The 25,240-nt window shown below is 36.7% G+C and overlaps 1 protein-coding gene across 7 annotated transcripts in view; it reads right to left on the reverse strand.

The window, feature by feature from the left end:
* Nucleotides 1–6,084: 6,084 nt before the first annotated feature.
* Nucleotides 6,085–25,240, reverse strand: part of USPL1 (ubiquitin specific peptidase like 1) — a 33,186-nt gene continuing 14,030 nt past the window's right edge. For all 7 annotated transcript variants that reach the window (XM_025462583.3, XM_035719945.2, XM_025462582.3 and 4 more), the window contains 5 exons: nt 23,052–23,165; nt 18,918–19,047; nt 15,748–15,873; nt 10,410–10,567; nt 6,085–8,152 (listed from right to left, as the gene is read on the reverse strand). In XM_025462583.3, the coding sequence (XP_025318368.1) occupies nt 6,273–8,152; nt 10,410–10,567; nt 15,748–15,873; nt 18,918–19,047; nt 23,052–23,165 (2,408 nt within the window). In that variant the 3' untranslated portion in view covers nt 6,085–6,272. The remainder of the gene's footprint in view (nt 8,153–10,409; nt 10,568–15,747; nt 15,874–18,917; nt 19,048–23,051; nt 23,166–25,240) is intronic.

Genomic DNA, 25,240 nt, shown 5'->3' on the forward strand with positions numbered 1-25,240 from the left:
AAGCAAACAAAAATAGAACCAAACTCCTTTAAATCATATCTTCTACTTTTCATACAGTGTTTCTGATTTGTGGATTGTTATTGCGATAATGTTAACTCAAAGGAAAAACAGCTAAAATTTAGGAGACTTTCCTCCCAGTCTATTTTCTTCTGGAAATCTGGGATTTATACTCTTTAATTGGCATTCTGTAACTAAGCACCAATTTTTTTTTCCCACATAACCTCAACTTACTACAGGAATTAAACATTTGTTAAATTTAATAGGAAAGGTGAATGGTTTATTTTGTATGGTTAAAGAACAGTAAGGTTGATTCAGTAAATGGTGTTCAAACAAATTTACTGTCAGGGGAGAAAAAGAAACCTCAGTGTAACACACCACAATACATTCGAAAAGAATGAAAGATTCATGACCAAAAAAAAAAAAGAAACCTAGTTTCATCAGAAGATTATATGTATAGGGGGAATCCCTGGGTGGCTCAGCAGTTTGGTGTCTGCCTTTGGCCCCGGGCGTGATCCTGGAGTCCCGGGATCGAGTCCCGTGTCGGGCTCCCTGCATGGAGCCTGCTTCTCCCTCCTCCTGTGTCTCTGCCTCTCTCTTTCTCTATCTATCATGAATAAATAAATAAATAAATCTTAAAAAAGGAAGATATATGTATATATTTATATATTTTGGGGGTGGAAATGACCTTCCTAAAACATGACACCAAAAGCAAAGGATTATAAAATAATGTAAAATTTGTTAAACCATTAAAAATGGTCAACTAGAAACCAAAATTGCCACACAGCAGAGAAAAGTTTAAACCCTTTAAAGAACAGATATGAATTATTAAGACTCCAATTCAACCACCAAAGGTTGGAAGGGAGGCCCACAGAGCTCTTCATACTCCTTCGCATACCTTTCTCCCAGTCTCCCTCTTCAAAAAACCCCCCTCTCAAGAGGGATGCTGCAATTAGAACTCATGGTCCTCCCAATCTCCCCTCCCAGAGAGATCTTATCATAACCTACACTCTGTTTATCTGTCACCCTGTGAACTCTAAGCCTCCCGGGACATTAAAGCTTTAGATCTCATCTCTCCCAACCTTCCACTCCTATCCAGCACTTTACCCACCCCCAGTGTCCTCTGGGATGCATGGTCTGTCACTGATAGGCCTTCCTGTGTCCTCAACTTCCTAAATGCTTTTCTTCTCTGCCCTATGCTAATGAACTCTGAACATCTGCTGAAGAAACAGCTCCCCCAACAGCCCTGTCAAGTGGTGGCTGTCCTGTGTTCCTGGCTCCTCATGGCTTTTTCAACCACTGTTCCCCTATCTTCATTATAACCCTTCAGTGCCTTTGAAGCACAAACCATTTGACTAAACCACCCACACTGCTCCTTTTGCTATCATTGCCCATTTTCATGCCATTCTGTCTTTTCTTGAGGATTTTAGCTCCTGGCTTACTGCATATTTCTTTCTACCAGGACTCCTGCTGTCATTTAAATGAATTTGCCTTCCATAAAGACTATCTATAAACCACCCTGGCCTCTTGATTCTTTTATCTACTCACTTTTCATGGACTTCTCACCCAACCTTGGCCATCCACTTCCCTTGTTTATTTCAGGACTTGCATCACCAATAACTGCACTGTTCCCCAAAACTCAGTTTCAAGCACACTACTTTCTCACCAGCTTACTTGCTCCACTAATCTCACCCTGGCATTCTTTGAATCCACCTCCAATCCAGGGATCCGCCACCACTTTTTAAATGATCATCTGTCCTATGTCCTACATCCTTCCTTACCCATCACTATAATTATTTTCCTTTCGTAAAACCTTAATTCCTTTTCTCCTCTGTCCCATTTGCCTGGCAATACCTCTAACCTTGGATGAATCCAACTTCCCACCTACTCTAATTGGAGAAAAAAATAAACCATCTTGGCCCATCTCAGTTAAATTTATGGTCATAAACCTCTGGTGGGTTCTCAACACTGTCTAGCAAGCCTACTGCTATGTCCCTGTTCAATTAGCCCTCAAGACTAAAAATTCTAACCTCTTCTCCTCAATTTTCAACTTCTCCCCTCATACTCTCAGCTGGTAATTTTACTATGTCCCTGAGAAAATAAAAATGTGACCTTTCTCATCTCTAATCATCACATCTCCTAATATCTGTATCCATATACTTTGTCTTCCGTAGTATTAAAATGGATAAACTCTTCTAGTTCCTAGGAGATAACACCTCCTCTGACATCCTGGAGCTCAGCCCTGGGGAAATTTACTCCTGCAACTGTCCCTCCTCTCATCTACAACATCTATGGACGCTTTGGGTCCACACACACACATATTATGACATCCCCCACCTTAGAAACATTAACAAAAACCTAGATCCCACATTCTCTCACCAAGCACCAGGTGAATGTTTCAAAATGGTAGGTCTCTACCTGCACTTTCTTACCACCCCTTCTCTCTTGGGACCACTTACATTTCTTGTCCCAGCTTCACTGAACTGTCCTCGCCAAGTTACCAAGGACTTCCCAACTACCAAAGCCAATGATTAATTGGACACCACACTTATCTGGTCTTCCTCCCATGGCCCCTCTTGTTCCCCAGAGCTATTTTAAGTCCTTAAGTGACCCCATCCTTTATTGTGACATTAAATACGACTCATGCATTCACAGTTCCTGAGAATCTCTAGTGTCCACTTCTCCTGAGTCAGAGTTGCAGATCCATCTTCCTATTAAAATGTCTCCATGTGCAAGTCTAATAGTAAACTTACATATCCAAGATTGAATGCTTTCCTTTTTTTCCTGCCCAGTCTGTCCTGTCTCAGTAAACGGCATGACCCACCTGCTCAAGCAACAAAATCTAAGGTTCCTCTTTCTGCCCCATATCCAACCCATCAACACATCCTGTTGGTTCTACTTTTGAAATGCAACAGTAATCCAGCTGCTTTTAAACACCTCCACAGCTATCACCCTAAACTCTGGGGAGGCTGTTAACAGACTACTGCTTCAATTCCTACTGGTTGTAGTCATTGTCCACACTTCAGTGATCCTTTCAGAACTGATACTAGATCTCGTTATGCCCTTATTGAAACCTCTCAATGGCTTCCATTATTCTCATGCATAGACAAGGTCTTCACTATGGCCCACAAAACCATACAAAAGCTGGCTTCTGTCATCAGCCTTAATCTCATTTTTTCCCTTTCTTACTCTGCTCAACCATAATGGCCTTTTCCCTCTCCTCAATCATGCTAAGGACCCTCACTCCTCAGGACTTTTGTTATTCCTGGAATTCCCTCCCCCTACAGTCACATGTCCAACTCCCCAACTTCGTTAAAGTCCCTGCTCAAATGACACCCATCTCCAAGAAACTTTCCAAGTGCACTCAGTCTAAGGACTCTCTCATGCTCTCATTCGCCATTTTCCTCCATAGTATTTAGTACTGGTGTTATCTAGTCAAACCTCATTACTCAGATTCTGTATTTGATTTTGCCTACTTGCTAAGATTTATAACCTTAAAAATCAACACAGGGGCACCTGGGTGGCACAGTAGGTTGGACTTCTGACTCTGGGTTTTGGCCGAGGTCCTGACCTCAGGGTTGTGAGAGGAGGCCCTATGCTGGGCTTTATGCAAAGCATGGAGTCTGCTTGAGACTCACTCTGCCCCTCACCACCCCTGCTCTCTAACAATCTTTACAAAAAACAAAACAAAAAACCAACACACAATGCTTTTGTGGTCATTATGGATACCCACAGTCGCCAACATGTGTGACCCCAGTTGAGGTCTAAAATCTTAACACCCTACCTTTTTGACTCCACTCTCATACTGCAAATACATGTTATTTTAATGTAGATCTAGCACATCTTTTGCCTTTTATTTGCCTTTTATTTGCCTTTTGTTGGTGATTTCACTGTTTAAATGGCCCCCAACTGTAAAGTGCTGTCTGGTATTCCTAAACACAAGATAGGTGTGGCATGCCTTACAGAAGAAATTCATGTGTTAGATAAGCTTCATTCAGGCATGACTTATAGTGCCTGTATTGGTTTTGTATTCAATGGGAATAAACCAATTAACGTATACTACACAAGGTCTTTAAACAGAAGCACACAAAATACAAAGATATGTGTTGATCACCTGACAATAATGTTGTGACCAGAAGCTCACAGGAACCTTTTATTTCCCCCTAGGAATAATGGGTTCATCTTTCATGTTCATGGAATGCTCATGGAAACTTTATAGAACAGAACCACCACAAGTAAGAATCAACTGTATCTATGACCACTTAACATTATATATTTATTTCCTTGTTTAGAAAGAAGGCAAGTTCCTCTACTAGGCAGGAATACATATTTTTTTGACTGCTTGATCTCTGAAGTTTACAATACTGCTTGGCATTTAGCAGAAATCTAGAAATAATTAATAACAAGGATGAACAAGCAATTCTTCAGAGAAACTCAACTGGCCAATAAAGCTATAGAAAAAGTTACTTCACCAGTAATCACGGAAATGTAAATAAAAGCAGCTAAGATTTTTTTCACCCTCAATGCTACTACTTGGTGGTCAAGGTTCAGGAAAGTCAGTCATGCAATCACTAATACTTTAAAATGCATATCCATTGACCCAGGGATTCCACTCCTAAAAAATAAGACCTGGGTCTGCACAAAAAGTTAACAAGAGTAACTGCTGTGGCACAATTAATAGCAAAATGGTACAAATCACCTCAAAATCTAAGGACTGGTGAAACAATAATTCATACAACATAATTCATACAACGTAATAATTCATACAACATTCATAGCTATCCAAAAGCTGTCAAAACCATAAGATGGAAAAGTGCTCATTAAACATTAAAAAGATCTTACAAATAGGTACGATATAATTTCTTTAAAGTCTATAAGCATAAAAATATGAAAATGCTTGTTAAGTAGTTACCACTTAAATTAAAGTAGTGGTAAAGTAGCTAAAGTAGCTACCATTAAGATGGATGATCCAAAATCTCCATACTTCTATTTGCCCAGTTTCTCCTGACAATAAACATGCAGTACTTTTGTAATCAGAAAACAGGGAATGGAAGGGAGAACTGAGAATAAATTGGACAAATCAATCATGAAGTGCGGAGTCCCTAACAGAGTAGTCTATTCCAAGACTGCTACCCTTAAAACTTTAGTAACGACTCCTACTAACTCAAATCACTATAGCAGGGTGTGAAGTACCCGAACTTTAAATGAAAACTGACCAGTGGAACACATACTTCTAACCGCTATAGTAATCACACTCCTCAATCCCAGCTCTACAATCTACTAAGCTTTGTTCTGTTTATGTTAAATGCGATAAAAGTATCTCACTCAGAGAAATGTTGAGGTTTAAATGAATTAGTGTTTCATATAAAACAGAACCCAACTTATATAGCAAGTCTCATAATCATCTGATTACCTCCCTGAACTGTTGCTTGCAGAAATACATGTGCTGCGAGAAACATATTTATGATAATGTCAACTCTTTGCATATCAAAGAAAATCAGGAAAATAGGTTATTTTCCTGTTAGAGATCATTTACTGACCATGTAACATTACTTAAAAATTCTAGTAACAAGGTTTCCTGCCATCTTTTATAGGTAGAGAAGGAAAGTTGTATGGGGGGTAAGTTTACATTCCAAAGTACTCAACTGGTATAAGAAAACAGGTTTAGGGTCTTATATGATCACAGAATCATTACCAGTCACACATTCTGTATGCCATATACAAGGACTTAGTTTGTACAAACTAGTGTTTTTCCTGAACCAGTGTAACCAAAATTTTTTTTTTTAAATTTTTATTTATTTATGATAGTCACAGAGAGAGAGAGAGAGAGAGGCAGAGACACAGGCAGAGGGAGAAGCAGGCTCCATGCACCGGGAGCCTGATGTGGGATTCGATCCCGGGTCTCCAGGATCGCGCCCTGGGCCAAAGGTAGGCGCCAAACCGCTGCGCCACCCAGGGATCCCCAGTGTAACCAAAATTAAAATGTAGAAATTTTATGTACCAGATTGTCAGAAACTAGATACTACTTTTCATTTGTAACATTCTGAAATCCTCATTCTACCACAAGACAAAAATGAGGCAAACAAGGAAAACAAATTCTCGATCATTTTAATTTATAAAATAGATGACATGCTTTGTGAGTAGAACCAAAGGTAAAATCTTCAGTAGCTTATATTTTGTTCATGACAAGGCCAGTGTGTAAACACTACTTAATAACATAGTAAGTTTTCCCAAGAGCAGTAATAAATATTAAACTAAAAAGAGGTAACATGCACTCAACAACTCTCAAACAGATATTCATCAAAATGAGGTAAGTCTGTGTCATTTGCTAAAGAATTTAATGCTGAAGTGGAAAAAAACTCATCAAAAATATCAGTCTTCATGGAACTTTCCAAGTTCAATGCCCTAATGCAGACATTAGTTGTCAGTGAGTCTGGCTGAACTTCACACTGATTTTTCTTGGTGGGGCTACAGTAATTATGGTCCTGTTTCAGATGTGTGTTTTGGGGAATATTGTTTAATTCAGTAGACACTGGTGCTGGGACGTTGTCATCTCCCATTTCTAAGTATCTAAAGTCTGCCTCCCCATTTTCTGAGTGCTCTGTTGAGACAACAGTTGCAGGAGACAATAATTCTGCTAAAATTTCTTCATGACTTTGACTACTGTATGGAAATCTGGTGCACCCGGATTTATTGTCAGCAGTATCAATTTGATACTGTAGTTCTTTTAACAAGTCTTCTATTGATTCACAATTGTTTCGAGACCCACAATGGGACACATGTTCTAATTTTTCACTTGGAAGTGTTCCTTTTTTGGGGGAAGACATAAGAGCAGCTAATTTCTTCTTTTTTGCCTTAAGTTTTTTAAGAAGTTTTAGACGAAGTTTATGAATCTGACCCTCAACAGAGTCTTCATGGTTTGCTGAAGAAATACCATTTTCTTTTATATAAGAATCGTGACTGCGGTGAGCTCCATATGAGGCATTTTCACATTTCTTCAAAACATCTGAATCAGCAATAACATTAGCAGCACATACATGAGAAGTCATGCTACCAGATGATGGACGGCTTGATAGAGAATTACTAACTGTAGGAGGTTTACTTGCACACCTATTAACTTTCCTAGAAGCCCGGTTAGCCTTTTGGTTTACGCCTTTTGTTTTAAAACCACCAAAATTACTTGCCCCCTTAACTGAAGGCTGCAAATCAGTTACAGTGTTTCTATTATGAGCTGAAACACAAGGTGGCATAAAAGAAGCACCCTTGCTTAATAAGCCTTTAACCCAACTTCCTACAAATGGTTTCTTCTGAGTTTCTTTCAGAGTTGGATTCTGTACTGGCTTCATTATCATGCTTTGAGAAAATGTTGCAGTTTCATTTTTCATCAAATTAGATACCTGAGTTGTAACAGGTTGTTCTGGTTTTAATTTCTCAGTTTTGGGTGAAAGAAATTGTTTTAATGGAGTGTCCTCTAGGGCAACCGTACCCTCAACTTCTATTGGCTTTATTCCATGTATAGGAGGATCAGTAGCATGAGTACTATTCACAGGTTTAGTAATTACGTCTTTTGTATTCATCTGTGCCAACTGCATGTTTGCATCTACAATTTGAGATGGAAAGCTTAAATCCATGACTTGGTCTTGAGTAAGCTTTTCAACACATGGAGCTGATAATAAAGAAGCCACTCGTGACTCTTGTGATTGCGAAGTATTTGTTTTGCAGACTCCTGCATTTTCTGCAACATGTTCATTTAGGAAATGTTCAGAGTTAATCTGTATTTCTTCAAGTGTCAAAGACAAAATATCACTGTCAACCAAATCTTCTGGACCTGAAAATAAATGATGTCCACAAGCTACAGCTTCACCCTGCGAGAGACTGCTAGGAGCAATTGCCACATCAGTGGGGAGAGTTCTTGAGGACGGCCCAGCAGTGGCAGTATCACCCACAGAACACGATGTTGGAGAGGCTGGTTTCTCATCACTGAAAGCAGGCTCATCATTACTCTTTTTAAGTGGAAGGCAGGCAGATGCTTTATCTGTCATTTGGGATGTTTTTCTTTCCCAAATAACAATATGTATCTCTGAACCAAGAACTTCAAATTTCTCACGTCTTTCAGAACGTAGGCCTTTTAGGTCATCACATTCAAGCCAACTTCCTAGGGGATGAGGAAGTAATAAGGTTAGACATTCAAAACTCACCAGCTTAGGTTCACTTTCTTCTGGCTTAGGTTCACTTTTCAGCTATATCCCTGAATATCCAGCAAAGGAGAACATTAGAGAACATGGTCTTATCCTTACGTCACCATTTTTCTCTGCCAAAGGCTAAAGTCTTATTTGGCTAATAAAAGTTACAGACTGGGACACCTGGGTGGCTCAACAGTTGAGTGTCTGCCTTTGGCTCAGGGAGGGATCGAGTCCCACATCTGGCTCCCTGCATGGAGCCTGCTTCTCCCTCTGCCTGTGTCTCTGCCTTTCTCTCTGTCTCTCTCATGAATAAATAAGGTCTTTAAAAAAAAAAATCACAGTATTATCACCCAATTTACCCAACAATATCAGAAAACTGATTAAGTTTTTCCTTTTACACGAATTTTCAAGATAAATGAAGCCTGTAACCTCAAGTACCAATATTTGCTTCAATTGTTAATTTAGTTCAATTCTTCTTTTCCTTTTTTTGGTTAGGAAAAAAACTAGAGGTTTTTAGGTGTTTGCTTATATTATTTCTGAGCTTCTATTTTCTCATTTGTCAAGTGAAAAATGAAGTGATGGATGACAAGAGAAGAGGGGACCCTCCTTTACACACAAAAATCCCTCCAAGAAAACCATTCACTAAATTTTACGGATATATCACATGAACCTACTATTTTTAATTCTATACCCATTAAAGCTTTGAGACTTTTGTTTGCTTCCATCAGTGGTTTTCTACCACACATGCACATTAGAATTACTTGATTCATATTCAGGCTTAATCCCCAGAGATTGATCCAATGACACATAGGAGAGTCAGGACATTTTTAAAACGTAATCATGATTTTTACATGTTCTCACGGATGGAAACCATATAACCATCTAACCTACCTGAAGAGGATCTCAGATTCCCTAGAATGCAGCAAAAAACTAAAATAAGTTGTTTTTTTTAGTTTTATTTACATTATTGAGAATTATTTCCCCCCTAATTCTGAAGTAGGGGAAAACTTTAGGTGACAGTATTTCTAAAGTGAGTTTTACTTTGCTAAGTGCCTTTATAACCCATTATTGTGTCATTCACCCAAAACATCCCTAAGAGGAAAACACAAAATATGAAAAGTGTCTAAACAATAGAAAAGAGAAAAAAAATATCAGAGACCCCTTACCAACAGCCTGATATAACACTTTATGGGGCTAGTGATCTTGTTTAAGACAAAATGAACACTTTGAGAAAAATAAACTCAATATTAAACCATATTAGATAAGTGGAAAGAAAAACTTAGCTGTACTTACGAGCTGTACTTTTAACTTTCTATTGAAAAATTTATTTAAATAAAGGCTTTATCGTGACTATAGCAAATTATGGATTTCAGATATTCTATTTTAGTGAGAGAAGACTACATAGTTTGTAATGTCTAATAGTCTTAGATATAGATGTTTACTTCACTTTAAAAAATTTTTTTTTCTTTTTAAGTAGGCTCCATGCCCAATGTGGCACTGAGATCAAAAGTCACATGTTCTACGTAGTGAGCCAGCCAGGCACCCAATAGATGTTGATTTTTACTTATATTACTAACAACTGCAAACTAAGCAAAATTTGTTTTTGTTCTTTCTCAATTAAAAACCTTCAGTATGATGTACTTTCTTTCTAAAAGAAGTACATGGTTACATATCTAAACAAATCAAAATTGCCACCATTCACTTTTCTATACTGAACATATATTACTCATGGAGTAAAAGCAAACATACTAAGTGGAAAAAAGTAAACTGTAAACCAACACTAGTCTGTGATCTTCTCCTCTGTCTAGAAAAGAAATATGCATATGCATGTTTATACCCATACATCTACAAAGCAAAGATAGGAGTGTTTCTAAACCAGTGACAGAGGAGACGGGGGGGGGGGGCAGAAGAAAAGGCAAGGGCAAGAAGTGAGACGGGAAAAGTGTCAAGGCAAAGTTTGCCTTAAAAAAAAATCTGGAGTTTAGATTTCATGTATTATACAAGAAAGGAGGTGTTTTTTTTTTTTTTTTTTTTAGGATTTTATTTATTCATGAGACACAGAGAGAGAGAGGGGCAGAGACATAGGCAGAGGGAGAAGCACGCTCCCTGCGGGGAACCTGATGTGGGACTTGATCCCAGGACCCCAGGATCATGACCTGAGCCAAAAGCAGACACTAAACCACCGAGCCACCCAGGTGCCCCAAGAAAAAGGTTTAAATAAACACTTACCATCAGGATCTAAAACCCACGTTATAAAATGATTATTTGCTTGGTACTGAATTACAGAAGTTATTTGATAAAGACAGCCTTCAAAATGAAATGAATAGTGCTGCAAGTCATTACGTGGCAAGCCTTCCACAAAGTGCAACATGAATACAGGAGATACTCTGTGGGAGAGAAAGGCAAATGAAGTCAAACAAATGTAATGTCCTGTGCCTGTTATACAAAAGATGATCTGAAGCAAGGAAGTCACACATAATACTCCCAAGGCTAACTGCACTAATTTTTCTTGAGAACCTCCAGATGTGTGCCTTAATTAGAAATGGAGAACTCACTCTACAAAGTATGTAACAGTAAACCCTTCTCAGAATGGTATCAGTGACAGTTGGAAGCCATCATGCAATAAGGTTCTAACACAGACCATTAAACAAAAATTGCTCTGTAAGCTGCAATGCTGCTTTGGCTTAAAGAAGATCTCTCTGTAACATAACTACTCTATAAAATCACAGGGAAAAATCCAGACTTTTTAGACTTTTCTTGGACATCTAGTGCCCAAATGAATTACTTTTATTAGATAGATAATAGGTAATATGTGAAGCAAAGTAACAAACCTAAGACATTAAACATTTTAAAAACCTCAACATGCTAATAATTTGGCCTATTTCACTGTTATCTCAGGAAGCAGACAGGTCCATCAAAGTACAACTTTTACTTAGGAATTTTAATTTGTACCTAAATAGAGAAGAAAATACAACATACTAGTTGATTTACTAGAAACTTTAAGACATCCATCATTTCAAAAATACACTTTATGATTACAGTAACATGACAAACCAGAACATATAACCCAAAGATGTCCCTCAAATAACCAAATTTAACAAAGCTTTCAGGATTTAAGAAAGATGTCGAAAATATCTCTTTTCCTAATATTTAAACAACTATCAAACTTACTTAGCTTATCAAAGTTTATTCAGCTGAAATGAACTTCAATGTCCAAAATGCAGATTATTCAGTGACAAGGAATGAGTAAGTTATCTCTTGTCAATCATTCTGTTAGAGGAATAATCAAGTCTTCAAAATTTAAGTACCTATAAATAAAAAGTCCTGTAAAACTGTCTATAATGCTAACCCGTTTTTTTGTCATACCTATTTAATTGATCTAAGATACCACCAATTATAACATATACCACTAGCGAAGAAAACTGCCAACTAAACTCTATCATGCCATCAATTCTTAGATGTACTCCCATTTCAAATATGTTAACATGTAAAGAGTGTGCTTTTGAATCAATGACCCACAGTGAAATTAGAGATAGGTTCTCACAACTGGACATGCAGGCTTAGGCACCTGCCTGACTCTATAAGTACTAATACTTAGTTCTCTTGGTCTCATATGATACCTTTTCAAGATATCTTCTGAGGCCAGTTACTAAAACATTCTTTTGTTGATTCCTAGACTATACAAACTCATAAATTTCCTGCCTTCTTTGTGTAAGTTAAACATGGAAAGTGTTAAATAGGCAACATTTCTTTCTTAATGGCATATTTTTAAAAAATGGAACTTATAAACGATGGCATCTTGGATTCAATAAAATAAAGCATATGCCCCCTCCTCATCTAGTTCATTTTTTTTCGGGGTCCCCTAGACTCTATCTAGTGTCCCTTAAAAGTCACAGGTTCCTCCTACCCATAATTCCAGCTGATCTCATTTCCAGCCACTCAGCTGAGAGTAGAACTTACTCCTACCTTAGCAATAGATATTGTTCTCAGGCTGCTGCTTACCCATAATGCCAGTCATGTCAAAGATGATGCTCAGAGCTGAGAGGATCAAGTTAGGTACTGACTCAACCATAAAAAAATTGGATGGGACAGGTTAACAGAACTGGAAAGAGAGTCACGAGATTTCAAGCTAAGATCCATTTGTATTCACCTCCCTACTTGAGATTAAACTCCTCTTATAAGGATCTACTCTCAGGAAAAGAGAAAACAGAAAATAGGGAAAGCAGCACACAGGAACTGTGCTAACTGCCCTGCTACCCACAGACAGCAGGGAAACACCAAGTCCCTGTCCCACAAAGAACAGCCACAGTCTCATGTGAATAGCCAAGAGGACTAGTGTTTTATTTTTATCCTAACAAATGCAATGTAGTAATTCATATTTTAGAAAATGCAATTTTAACGATGTGAATATATGTATTTCTGAACCATAAAAATATAGGCTTTAGGTAAAAAAAAATCTGCAAATGTAATTTTGAAATCTCCTTAAATTTTAGATCTAATTACATCACTGAATGATTTCATATTTCATACTGACAGAAAAATGAAAAATATGAGTAAAATCAGACATAATTAATTAGAATTGGTTCATATTAATTGTAAACAAAATACTTCTTCAGAAGTATTCAACTCTTCAACAAAGGTTTACAACTGTATTCTTTAGAAGTAAGTTCAAGGATCTCAGAAATAATATAGCATTTTTCTTGCCACACAATAAAGACAATAAAGACTTAAATTAAGAAACATAATTTTAATTATTTTATGTATAAGTACTCCATCCAAACTTTCATGACACTTTAATACGGTCTATAAACACAGAAAAGAAACATCTAATTTCTCTTCCTACCCTCTCCTACCCTTTACAGTCGTTAAAAAAATAAATAAAAATCACTGTTAAAAACGAAGTTTACATAAATAAGCTTTTCAAATGACAATCCAGCATAGTGTATGACAAGACTCCTAGAAGTGGTCATGGCAGTAGTGAGGTTCATTTTAAGAGTTTGTGAAGTAAAATTAAATCAGGTTCTAAGTTGGTGCTCCACAACACCATACTCTGAATATAATTCCTAAATAATTTACTTAAAGTAGAAGATGTGAACTTGTTAGATCTCATTCACCTGATTTATCAATGGACTCTTTCTAATGGGAACATATTAGAAGTGCAGATTACCTGAGACAAAGTGTTCAGGGAACTTATACTACTATTAATTTTTAGAATGCTATAAGGTTAAATTATGCATAATATCATGATGGACCTAATTACTTTTAAGTTATCCTTAAAAACGATATTAAATTTGTTTCTAAATTCTATTAGATATCAACAAATCAAGAATATGAATTTCAAAGTAAAAAACTACAGAGGACTTTATAAAGACCTTGTCATTTAATATTTAAATGAATTTTACATACTAGCTCAATTACTTTTGAATATAGTAAAAGTCCAAACTATAAATTCTGCTTATAAATTAGAACTCTAAACACATTTCACATCGAAACACTTACACCTAACAGATACATTGCCAGATCAGAGCATGAATCTTTAATGTTAAATAAAGCAACATATCTGTATAATGAAAAATTTTATCTTGCAATGCGATCAATTAACAGATAAAACAAAATAGTAGTATAATTTTATCTTCAATGCTGGGGCTTGAGAAAGAGCAGATATAGCTGTTAGATGAAATCACATACACCAGGAAGCTCCAAACAACCCAACGGTCCAGTATAGGATGGCAGATACCCACATCTTGTTGCCCTTTTACTACCTTTTCATCAAGGACAAGGCTTAAACAAAAAAAGGCTCCTGTAACACTTCAATCTAAAAGTTTGAAACCCCAGACAGCCACGAAAGACTATGGACCTCAGGTTAAAGGTTCTCCTTTTCTTTTCCACTCAAATGCTATCAAATGATAGTGAATGACCAAAAAAAGGAGGGTAATAAACCAAAAGAAGGAAAAGGAGACATAAGCAAACAAGGAAACAAGTATTCTGAAGGCAAACAGCAAGCAGGAAAGCGGTCACTTAGCAGACTGGATGAAGTGATGACATGAGTGCTATGGAGTGGGCACAATGATGAAAAGAGCATATGTATACCCCACAGATCCCTTGAAAGACTCAATACTGATAGGTGACAAATGAAGAATGTGGGGTTAAGGCCCGGATATAAAAACTGGGATTGTGACAAAATGAGAGTGTAAAGAGCCACTCCCATGCACTAGGCACGGAGAAGAATCAGTATAACCTTGAACACTGAAGCAGCAGCATAAAAAGTGGCAGAAGAACGGTTTCTAGAAAAAAAGAGGTGGGTGGGTGGGGAAGAGGATTCAAAAACTGTGAAACGCTTAATTGTTTGGAAAATTTATTGATGGGTGTGTGAAGAATTTGGAAAAAATTCACAATGCATAAACAATGCAAATGAAAACACAAAGAAATTAGTAATTCCAGGAAAAATTAAAAGTTACAAAAGAAATGAAACATAACCATGTATACTGCTTGGATAGAGATGGAATATATGTATATTTATAATAATAAACAGTACTGATTTAACAAAAAATGTAATCCTATAGGAAAGAGGACAGGGAGGGGCTACAGAGATGGGGCCCAGGTGTTAGGTGTAAGGCCCCAGTCCTCCACTACTATAAAAGAAGACTATATAAAGGTGGAAGAAGACTGTATAAATGTGGAATGAGCACACTGTTCTGAATTGCCCAAGTAAATACTACCTTAAAGGTGTCAAGTGGATGCTTAAAGGAGAGGAGGTAGGAGACGCACTGCTCTTTTTTCCTTGAGTCTGGGCACTGTTTTAGTACAGACTGAAGGATTTCCTGTCACATCCTCCAAGAGCATCAGAAAAGGTAAGAAAAGGTTAATGTGCCTGGTTTTTCAGGACACCAAATTATACCTCCAAACATTTCTTTACTGCAGAGTCAGAGGTGAGGTGACTAAACATGAAGGTTACAAAGGATGTCTAAGTGTGTGTGAGTATATTAACAAAGAGAGACAGACAAACTGCCTATAATGGAACTGACCTCTGAGTTTAAAATATGGGGCTTCTGGTGGTAGTTTTGGAGCAAGTAATTCCAACCAGTGGTCCCACCAAGGACAAAAAGAAAAGCTGGCAAAATATAATAAAAACACATCTGCTCAAAGGCAGCAGAAAGCTTATAAGAAGATGAAGAATTAGCTTGGGTTCTGGGAGAAGATAGGAATTCAGACAGATGAGCCTGTGGTTCATCTTTGAGTCATCTTAGTTCTTGAAATTAGATTAAGGGAATCACAGAATTCTAGTGACTCCAGGCACTTGGCAGAGGAGAGAAAAACTGGAAGATTAATATCCTTAAAGGGAGAAAAAAGGTAAAGGAAAGAAAGGCACCAGTAGAACAGGGTCATACAATCACCCCAAGACAGGTCTTCATTGGTATTTTGTCTGGGACAGTTTGCTTAGTGGCCAGAATAACTATGTTATTTAACTCAAACTTCTGAAAAGTAGGTTATAGTCATTACTTTCAATTCTACACACTAAATCCACCTTCATTTTTGTTCTAAAAAGAGTAAGGCAATTTTAACTCACTTTTCCAATATCATTTTTCTTATCTGTGACTTATTGCTGCAATTGTTACATGGACCAAAATGGGCAGCATTAAGTGGGTGCCACTCAGGGATGACATTTGTAAAAGTGACCAGATTCTTCATATATCTGCCAAAAAAAGAGACAAACTTAAATTCATTTAAATTCATTTACATTAATTTAAATCAATGCCTAAATCTTGGTTTATAATATAATAAATATAATAAATTCATATGCCAATGTTCCTTCCAAACCATAGTAAAGCTCTCTGTGAAGACTCTTCACAATAATTATCTCTATTTTTTCAGCTGTAAGATAAAGAAAATGTTCAAAGCAGGGTTTCTCAAGAGCAATACCAATGACATTTTACACTGGGTAATTCTTTGCTGTGAGGCACTGGTCCTGTGCAGAGGATGTTTAGCATCATCCCTGGCCTCTACCTAGTAGATGCCATTAACTGCCTCCACCTAGTAGATGCCATTAACTGCCTCCAATTGTGGCGGTTAATGGCATTAGCTCCAAACACTACCAAATGTCTCCTGAGATACAAAATAGTCCCTAGTTGAGAGCTACTGTTTCCAAAATTATTAAGAGCTCATTCCTTCCTTTTAAGATTCACAATCTGGCTATCCATATTGACAACTAAAAAGGCATTTACAAATATATAATCAGGAATACATACAACTTAATTTTCTTAATCTTTAAAAAATTAGAATACCAGTTGTAATTGTTTCACTGGTTACAGAAGTTTTAAAATTGCATTTTAGCCTAAATACTTGACAGCAACAGGCACCTAGAAAGATGGTATTTAAAGACGTACACTACATCTCAACTGGATTCCCTTTAATAAAAATACCTTTAAAAGAGCAATTAATTACCAAAAAGACACTAGCTTTTTTTCTATATAATAACAAACACTGATCAATCATAAGTGACATAACCACAGACTGCTACAAATATACCAGTTCTCAGGGAAGCTAACATTTTAAAAGCAAAGGGGCATAATGTTATCACTAAAATGGAATGACTAATTTATACCAAATTCTTGGTTCTCAGAGACGATGACTGAGTAAAGGCTCCTATTTTTTGATCTATAAACAGGAATTTGTCTCAGCAAATAAATGTTAATTGCACCACATGACAGCGAACATTTTTGAGCACTTACTACGTGCAAAGCATGGTACTGTGCTGTGCTAAGCACTCATCTCCCAAACAACCCTAAGTGGCAGGTACTATTCTCTCCATTTTATAGACAAGCAAAGTGAAATATAGAGCGTATATCATTTGATGACAAATGATAGACCTGAGATTTGAATATAGGGAATCTGACTCCAAACACGTTTTTAACTGCCTCCAAAATATACTTTGTAAATAAAGTAAAATCTTAAACTGGGCCTAAAAACAGCAGCATAAAACCATGAGTTTGCTGGATATTCTCCCATCAGATTTAGTGGAAACAGATTTAAACTATGATATACTAAGATGTATTTAATGAAATGCCACTTCATTTTAGCTTTTCCTCTTTAACTGTTTTTAGAATAGAAGAATTAACAAACAGCAGCAAACCCAATTGGCCAGTAGTTTCCTTCCCTTGAGCCCTCAGAGTTTTTTTTATACACCTCCAAAATGCACTTAACATTTTGCATCTAAAAGATCAAAAATAATTACTAAGTCACTGACCTTCAATTACGTGTTTATCTGTTATCTCACTAACTTTGGCCAGGATACAGATTATTTTTCTGTTGAGTTCCTAGCACACAAAATATACTCAATGAAAAGCTGTCAAACAACTCAGATGTGGATTTTGAAAAAGCTGTAATTAAGCTGCTTTTAATCAACAAATTTGTTTATATTATTTAAAATCCAGGTGGTGATTAAGGAATATACAACAGTCAGCAGGAAAGTCTGAGGCCAGGAAACCTAAGCCTGAATTTTGTCACTTAGTAGTGTGTCACTTTGGGCCTTAGGTATATATTTAACCCCTTTTCAAGGTTCACATTTGTCTTTCCACATTTATCAGATGAGGAAAAGATCAATGATATGATATGAATCAGTGACACAAGACCAGGAAATACTCGTTCTTATACTCATAAAAAATTATTTAAGTCCTAGGTATGAGTGAAATGCTTATTCTTACTCTCTTCTAGTGATTTTGAGCTAAGTGGTAAAAAGTTTTCTGGTTCTGTTACCTGCATACCAAAAATAATCTCAATTTAGATAATATCTAAGCAATAGTTTCCACTTACATTTTTATGTAATAATTTTAAGAAGTTCTAAATTTTCTAATTTGCTAGTAGGTAAGAAAAGAGGAAAGGACTGAAATAATTATCTCTATTATAGTAATTTGAATAAATGACCAATAGAATCAGTTTGGTAATCTTTTTAACTGCCAGCCAGCAACTTTCTCTGTGCAATGAAAACTTTCTCTGACTCCTCTTCCAAAACATACTCTCCTTATTATATGGTCAGTGTATGGAAACAAAAGAAATCCACTGCCGCTTTCTTCTCACACGGTTCTTCCCAAGTCCCAATCTCAGAGCATTAATGACTGTGTGTCAATCACGATCCCTCTAATCCTCACCTAAAGGCATGAGAGAAGGAGAAAGTAGGCTGAGACAGCTCACATGCAAGAGGATTCTGCTGGTGGCTGGTCTCATGGAGGACTAGGAGAGCCAAAGTAACCTCTCAGGACTATTGCCAGATTCTGGAAGCCTAAAATCAGTTTCTACCATGATAAAAATGTAACCAAACAAAAACCCTAGTTGCTAACACAGAAATAAACAAAACCTATCATTTCAAAGAATTCTAAGAAGTATTCTAACTCAGCAGGGAATCTAGAGGGGGAGCTGTGAGAGGAATGTACTACTCTTCCCATTTGTCCCCCCTTCCACTGCAAAACTTAAGAAAAAACTCTTACTAATTAGTAATCTAGGCAAACCATGGTTTTTTTATTCTTCCAGTTTAAAGAAGCAAGTAAACTGTAGTTTCTGGGCATCAAATTTTTCCTTTTAATCTTAATGGTGAGGAGACTTCAAGATACGGAAGGAATTTTACGGAGCGCAGAAGGAACCACGGTGAGAGCAGTGCTATGAATGGAAGTGAGTTTTATTCAAATTTTATTACTTGGAACCATTTTTAATAAAATATGTCCATTTAAAAAAAGAGAGACTAACCTATTTTGATACTTGTGTCCACATTGTGAACAATCAAAATTCCATGAGAAAGAATACATGAAGAGCTTTTCAATGAGGGGTTCCATTTTTAAGAGCAGGGGAAGTGCAAACACGGGACTTTCCATATCACCTTTAAAAAGAAAGGGAAAATTATTGCTCATAATTAACTCAAAGAAGTAAAACAAAATTATTAACTTATCTTTTCTCACTATATTCACAGTACAAATATATGCAAAAATATATGACAGAGTAAGTTATGCACAGTTGGGCAAGGGGGAGTTTTTAAGAAAAAAAAGTTTTTTAAGAGAGAGCACAGGCACATGGAGGAGAAGGGCAGAGGGAAGAGAGAGAGAGAATCTCAAGTAGACTCCCACTGAGCATGGAGCCTGACGCAGGACTCAATCTCATGACCCTGAGGATGACATGAGCTGAAATCAAGAATCATACACTTAACTGACTGAGCCACTCAAGACAGAAAAGACCTAAAAAAATCTCCTCAGATCTATTTTAAAGTTTTTCTCCAGGAAAAAAAAAAAAAAAAATCCTCACAGCTTGAACAGCCCTAGAGTATAAGACAAAATTGTAATATAGGATTATAAAAACAAAATAAAAATATACAAACAGTTCACCACAAATACTAAAAACAATATATCTATCCAGTTTAACACTGCAGAATAGTGTCAGAGTGGACAAAACCATTAAAAAACCATTTCTAGGGACGCCTGGGTAGCTCAGCAGTTGAACGTCTTTCAGCTCAGGGCGTGATCCTGGAGTTCCAGGATCGAATCCACATCGGGTTCCCTGCATGGAGCCTGCTTCTCCCTCTGCCTGTGTCTCTGCCCCCCTCTCTGTCTCTCATGAATAAATAAATAAAATCTTAAAAAAAAAAAAGCCATTTCTAGTCCAACTCTCTTGTTCTGCATGTGGAGAGAACATGATACACAGGGTTAAAGGGCCTGCTTCAAATCACCCCACTGCTCATCTACCACTCTTCCTAAAATCTTTTAGGCTCATCTTTTAATAATTGAAATTAGGGGCATCTGGGTGGTTCAGCTGGTTGAGCATCAGCTCTTGATTTTGACTGTTGTGATCTCAGGCTATGAGACAGAGCCTCATGTAGGGCACTCTGAGTCTGCTTGAGAGTCTCTTTCTCTGCCCCTCTCCCTGCTCTCTAATAAATAACTTTCTCTCTCTAAAAAAAAATAAATAAAGTTCAATGACTTTAAGACTAGAGAAGATCTGAATTCTGGTGTCATTAAAACAAAAACTGAACCGTGAATCAATCCAGTCTTCCAGTTTTGAGATCAACAGACATTTTTTTATTTTTTTAAAGATTTTATTTTTATTTATTCATGACAGACACGGGGGTAGGGGTGGTTGCAGACACAGGCAGAGGGAGAAGCAGGCTCCATGCAGGGAGCCCGACGTGGGACTCGATCTCGGATCTCCAGGATCACGCCCTGGGCCAAAGGCAGGTGCTCAACCGCTGAGCCACCCAGGGATCCCTCAACAGGCATTTTAAATAGGATTTACATTCTACTCTTGTTTTCCAATTTATTTCTCACCTTCCTGTCCCCAGGGGAGCTTAGCTGCCACTCTACTGATTCAACCCTAGAAAGAATCAGAGTCCTTCCCTCCGCTGCCTCCCCTGGGACACTGTCACTTCCATGGTCCAGCTCTCCCCCTAGCCTGGAGTGACAGTAGCCTGGAACATGGCCAGGAGGAGTCACCTTGGCAGGACTCAACAACAGAGCAGGAGGTGTTACTGCCTAAGCATGCTCTATAAATACCAATAGTTATTTTAACAATCACCTTTGTAGCGACTCTTCCACCACTACTTTTGTACAAAAATAAAAATCAAAATATTTTTTATAAATAGAAATAAATACAAATCAGTCTCCTAAACAGGAACACACACAGTAACAGCATACGCAAACTATTAAAACAGCACTTAATATAGCAGGAGTTTGTAATAGTTACTAGCATTTAAATCTTACCCTAAATATGAATTGAAAAGTAAATAATCTACTTCATAATGACAACATAGAATCTTCAGGTCTAAAAATACATATAATTCTCAGTGAATCAAAATATGAAAGAAAAAATATAATAAAAGAGCTCAGAACAGTGTTAAGTTATATGCCTACAGATTTTAAGGAATTTATCTAGCTCCTAAATGGATCCTAATTATTTTTCCTTTGTTTACAAATTTTATGGGTATTAAGCATAAAGCATCCACTAGAGAACATATAATACCAATTAATTCCAATTTTTATAACCTCCTGCTGCAATTAGTTAAGTGGTTTCTTTGCCTACAGTATCTTCATCCCAATGCCTACCCAACTACTAGTTTGCATATTTCCCTAAAATACCATCATTTGCCATGATACAAATCTTTCAGTGACTCTCTGCTGTCAAGTTTTCCCTTCTGGTAATTGCTCACTAACGTTTTCTGGCCAATTTTCTATCAATTTTCTTTTTTTAAAGCAATGCACAGAATTCTTTACAAGATAGCCAGGATTTATCTCCTTGTTCTATCTTTACCCAAAGGTTTCAAACTTCAATGTGATCATATCTACCGCTATTTTATGTAACTTATTTAAGAAACGCTTCTCCACTAAGTGGTATAATATTCACCCATATTTTTTCCCTAAGTTCTATAATTCTGCTTTTCCATGTTTATGCCTTTAAATAGGCTGAAGTTTCTTCTGATTACAGTGTCAAGTAGGGATCTAATTTCCCCCTTGTCAGGAACCAACTGTCCCAGCACCATTTACTAGACAGCTTTTCCTTTCCCCACTTACCTGCATCACCACCTCTGTCACATGATATGAGGTAATAAGCAAAAGGAGAGGGTTTACATCTGTACTCTATTCTGTTCTACAGTCTGTATATCCCTACACTGGCATACATATCTCAAAAACTAAATTACTCTTTAAAATTACATAAATAAGCACAAATCACAACAGTATATTTTTCCTTTAAAAAAATTAGACATTAGAAAGAAAAAACTAAATTGAAGAGAGCAGTTGCCTTTGTGGGGAGGTAAGGAAGAACTGAATGGGAAAAAGTACAAAAGGGGCTTCACATGTATTTGTAATATTTTATTTCTTAAACTACAGGTAGGGGGAACAGAAAAGATGGTTTATAATATACTTTTTAAAAACAATAATCAAAATGATACAATGACAGATCTTAAAAATTTAACCAACACTCAATCAGTAAACTCCATTCCTCTTTGTTTAGAACTTGAAAGTACATGTTAACATTCAGAATGAGAACACATACAATATAGGTTTTTAAAATGTACTCCAAAGCAAAGATTACATTTCATTAGTAAGATCTTCTGCTCTAACACAGCACCTATTAACTACTGAATGAGTAGTATGAACACAAACAAGAGAGGAATTCTATTGTATTAGAAGAGCTGTATGCTTGCCCAATTGCTATGATTGGAAAAATAATAATTTAAAAATTCCTTCTCTGTTACATAGAAAACCAGGCCCAAAGCCGCAGTGGAGCAAGATGCAACCATGTCCCAAATAAAATTATAAGGGCTAAGAAGAGTGCTGATTCAGACCTGGGGAGAAATCACTGTTTAATTCAAATGGGAACTGGAGTAGGGTCCCTGAATAAAACATATCAGGTCACTCCAGGAGGGAAAGGATACCTGCAAAAGGCACCACGGGAGCCCTGGTCTATACTCTGGTAATCTTAGGGAAAAGGCTCATTTTAAATGAATATACACCCAACAGATCAGTGGTTAGGGGTAAGAACAGAGGCTGAAGGAGCCTGAAGAAAACTTTTTTGGTAACAGAACTGTTCTCTATATTCTCTATTATTATTATTCATTTGAGAGAGAGAGACCAAGAGAGCACTATCAGAGGGAGAGGGAGAAGCAGAAACTCTGCTGAGCAGGGAGCCTGACATGGGGCTTGATCCCAGGACCTGGAGATCATGATTTATACTGAAGACAGACGCATAACCAGCTGAGCCACCCAAGAAACCACACAGATGCTCTCTCCCAATAATCTAATTACCCAAAGTAATAAAACAGTATTATATTTTCTTATAACGTAAGTACTTCTTTATGGTAGATGAGTAATACAGTAATAAATTTTACAAATTACTTACCTAAGGTGCATCTAAGCTGAGGCTGAAGCCTAATGAAAATTTCATCTCTGACTTCATTTAGACAGGCTTCTATCTTTGCAAATATTTCTGAAGTAAGTTTTTCACAATCTCCATCTAAAAATGAAGTACATATTATTAACTTATCAATCTATATCTTTCCACAGAAAATTAAAACATTACCAAGAATGTAAGTTCATCACAGTCAATAAATTTTGCAGAGACAAAATGGAAAACACAAAATTTCCTTAATTCTCATCCCTCTCTCTGCGCTATACCATATATTGCCTTAATATTCCCTCAGCCCAGTATCATTAGTACCAAATGCATGAGCCAGAATCAGGGCTTGAGTAAATCTCAGTGAAAGCCTTTCTCATCCAAATAGCCACAGGCCTAGTAAAAGAGCTACATATTCAGATATTCTGCCTATCCCTGAAATAAATGAAGCTATGTCTTTACATGTGATTATTACTCATTTTAGAGACAACATCTACCCATTTATTTCTTTGTATAACTTTTATTACCTCACATGAATTTGCGTCATTAAAAACTTTGTGGGTTAGTTATTACACTCCCAACTAAACCACAGTTTTTATTAACCCTTATCCTACTACTAGACATTTAGGTTGTTTCTTTTCTCACTATTATAAATATTACCATGATAAACATTTTCTAGGCACATATTTATCCATGTTTTTGTTCATTTCTTTAGGATTAAAGTCCTCAAAACAGAATTAATTGTTCCAGAAAACCAGCCCCCATATAAATCTGACTCTAATTATTCTTTTTTTTAAAAAGATATTATTTATTCATGAGAGAGACAGAGACAGAGAGGCAGAGACACAGGCAGAGGGAGAAGCAGGCCCCATGCAGGGAGCCCAATGTGGGACTCCTTCCCAGGTCTCCAGGACCACACCCCGGGCTGAAGGCGGTGCTAAACATCTGAGCCACCCAGGCTGCCCTAACTCTAATTATTCTTAAGCTACAAAAGATTTCACCAAAATCTATTACAAATAATTCATATAGCCTGATCATACTCTGTTGATCTGTTTTACTATGAAACTATCTGTATTCTCCTATAACAAGAAGTAAGCATTAACCAGAATTTTTATTTGACCATGTCAAAAAAGGAGAAAACTATAAGCTTCAAAAACAACTTAAACAAATGCAATTACAACCAAGTTACAAAACTACAATTATTCTGCAAAAAATTAATATAACTGAACATACAACATGGTGAAATAAAGAAAATTAAGAGCATACTCACTAGGGTAAAGAACTGCTGAATCATTTCATTGTCTTGGGTTTACCAAGACTAATACAACACTGTATGTTAATTATGGTTCAATAAAAAAAGAAACAAAAAATAAAGTGGCTATGCTTTATAAAAAAATATAATTAAAATTAATTCAATATTCAAGTCAAAATTTGAACAAGAAATATGCTCTTCTGTAATCATCGACTGAACTGTTACCTAATTCAGTACTGAGGTTCCTGTAATTATAGAGAACAGGAATACACAGAAGAAAAGGCAAAAGCAAAAATTCTTGTGAAAAACTGAATTTTAAAACTTAAATTAAAAAATTTAATCTCAAACTCAAACAGAGCATTTCTTATCCAACAAAATTATAACTTTAAAAAGGTCTATATTCAAAGGTGATCTGAGTGCTCTGGGATGTTTTCTTCTACATATGAAAATGGAATTATATGTTGATACAACCCTTCTGGAAAGCCATTCAGAAAGACTTTTTATATTTAAATTTTATTATCTCTTGTAGGATATAACCAGCAATGGATCCAAAGGATATCAATTATTTGTCACAGTCTTTATTCATAATTGCAAAAATAATAAGTACCCAGAATGGTCAATAATGGGAAAACAACATACAGGATTTATATATAAATGCACAACCCAAATCATGTTGAATAAAGGTAAGGATTCTTGCCCTACTAGATAGCAAGACCTAAAAAGCCACAATTAAAATAGTGTGGCATCAGTGCAGGGACAGAAAAATGGTCAACAATGGGGAACCAATGTACAAGATTTACATAAAACACTGCACAACCAAAAACAAATTGAATAAAGGTGAGGATTCTTCTACTATCAGACAGCAAGACATCAATAACCCTGGTAATTAAAATAGTGTGGTACTGACACTAGGATAGATAAAGTAACCAAGAAAACACATGTT

Source organism: Canis lupus, chromosome 25, assembly GCF_003254725.2.
Source record: "Canis lupus dingo isolate Sandy chromosome 25, ASM325472v2, whole genome shotgun sequence".
In the NCBI taxonomy this organism is placed as follows: Eukaryota; Metazoa; Chordata; class Mammalia; order Carnivora; family Canidae; genus Canis; species Canis lupus.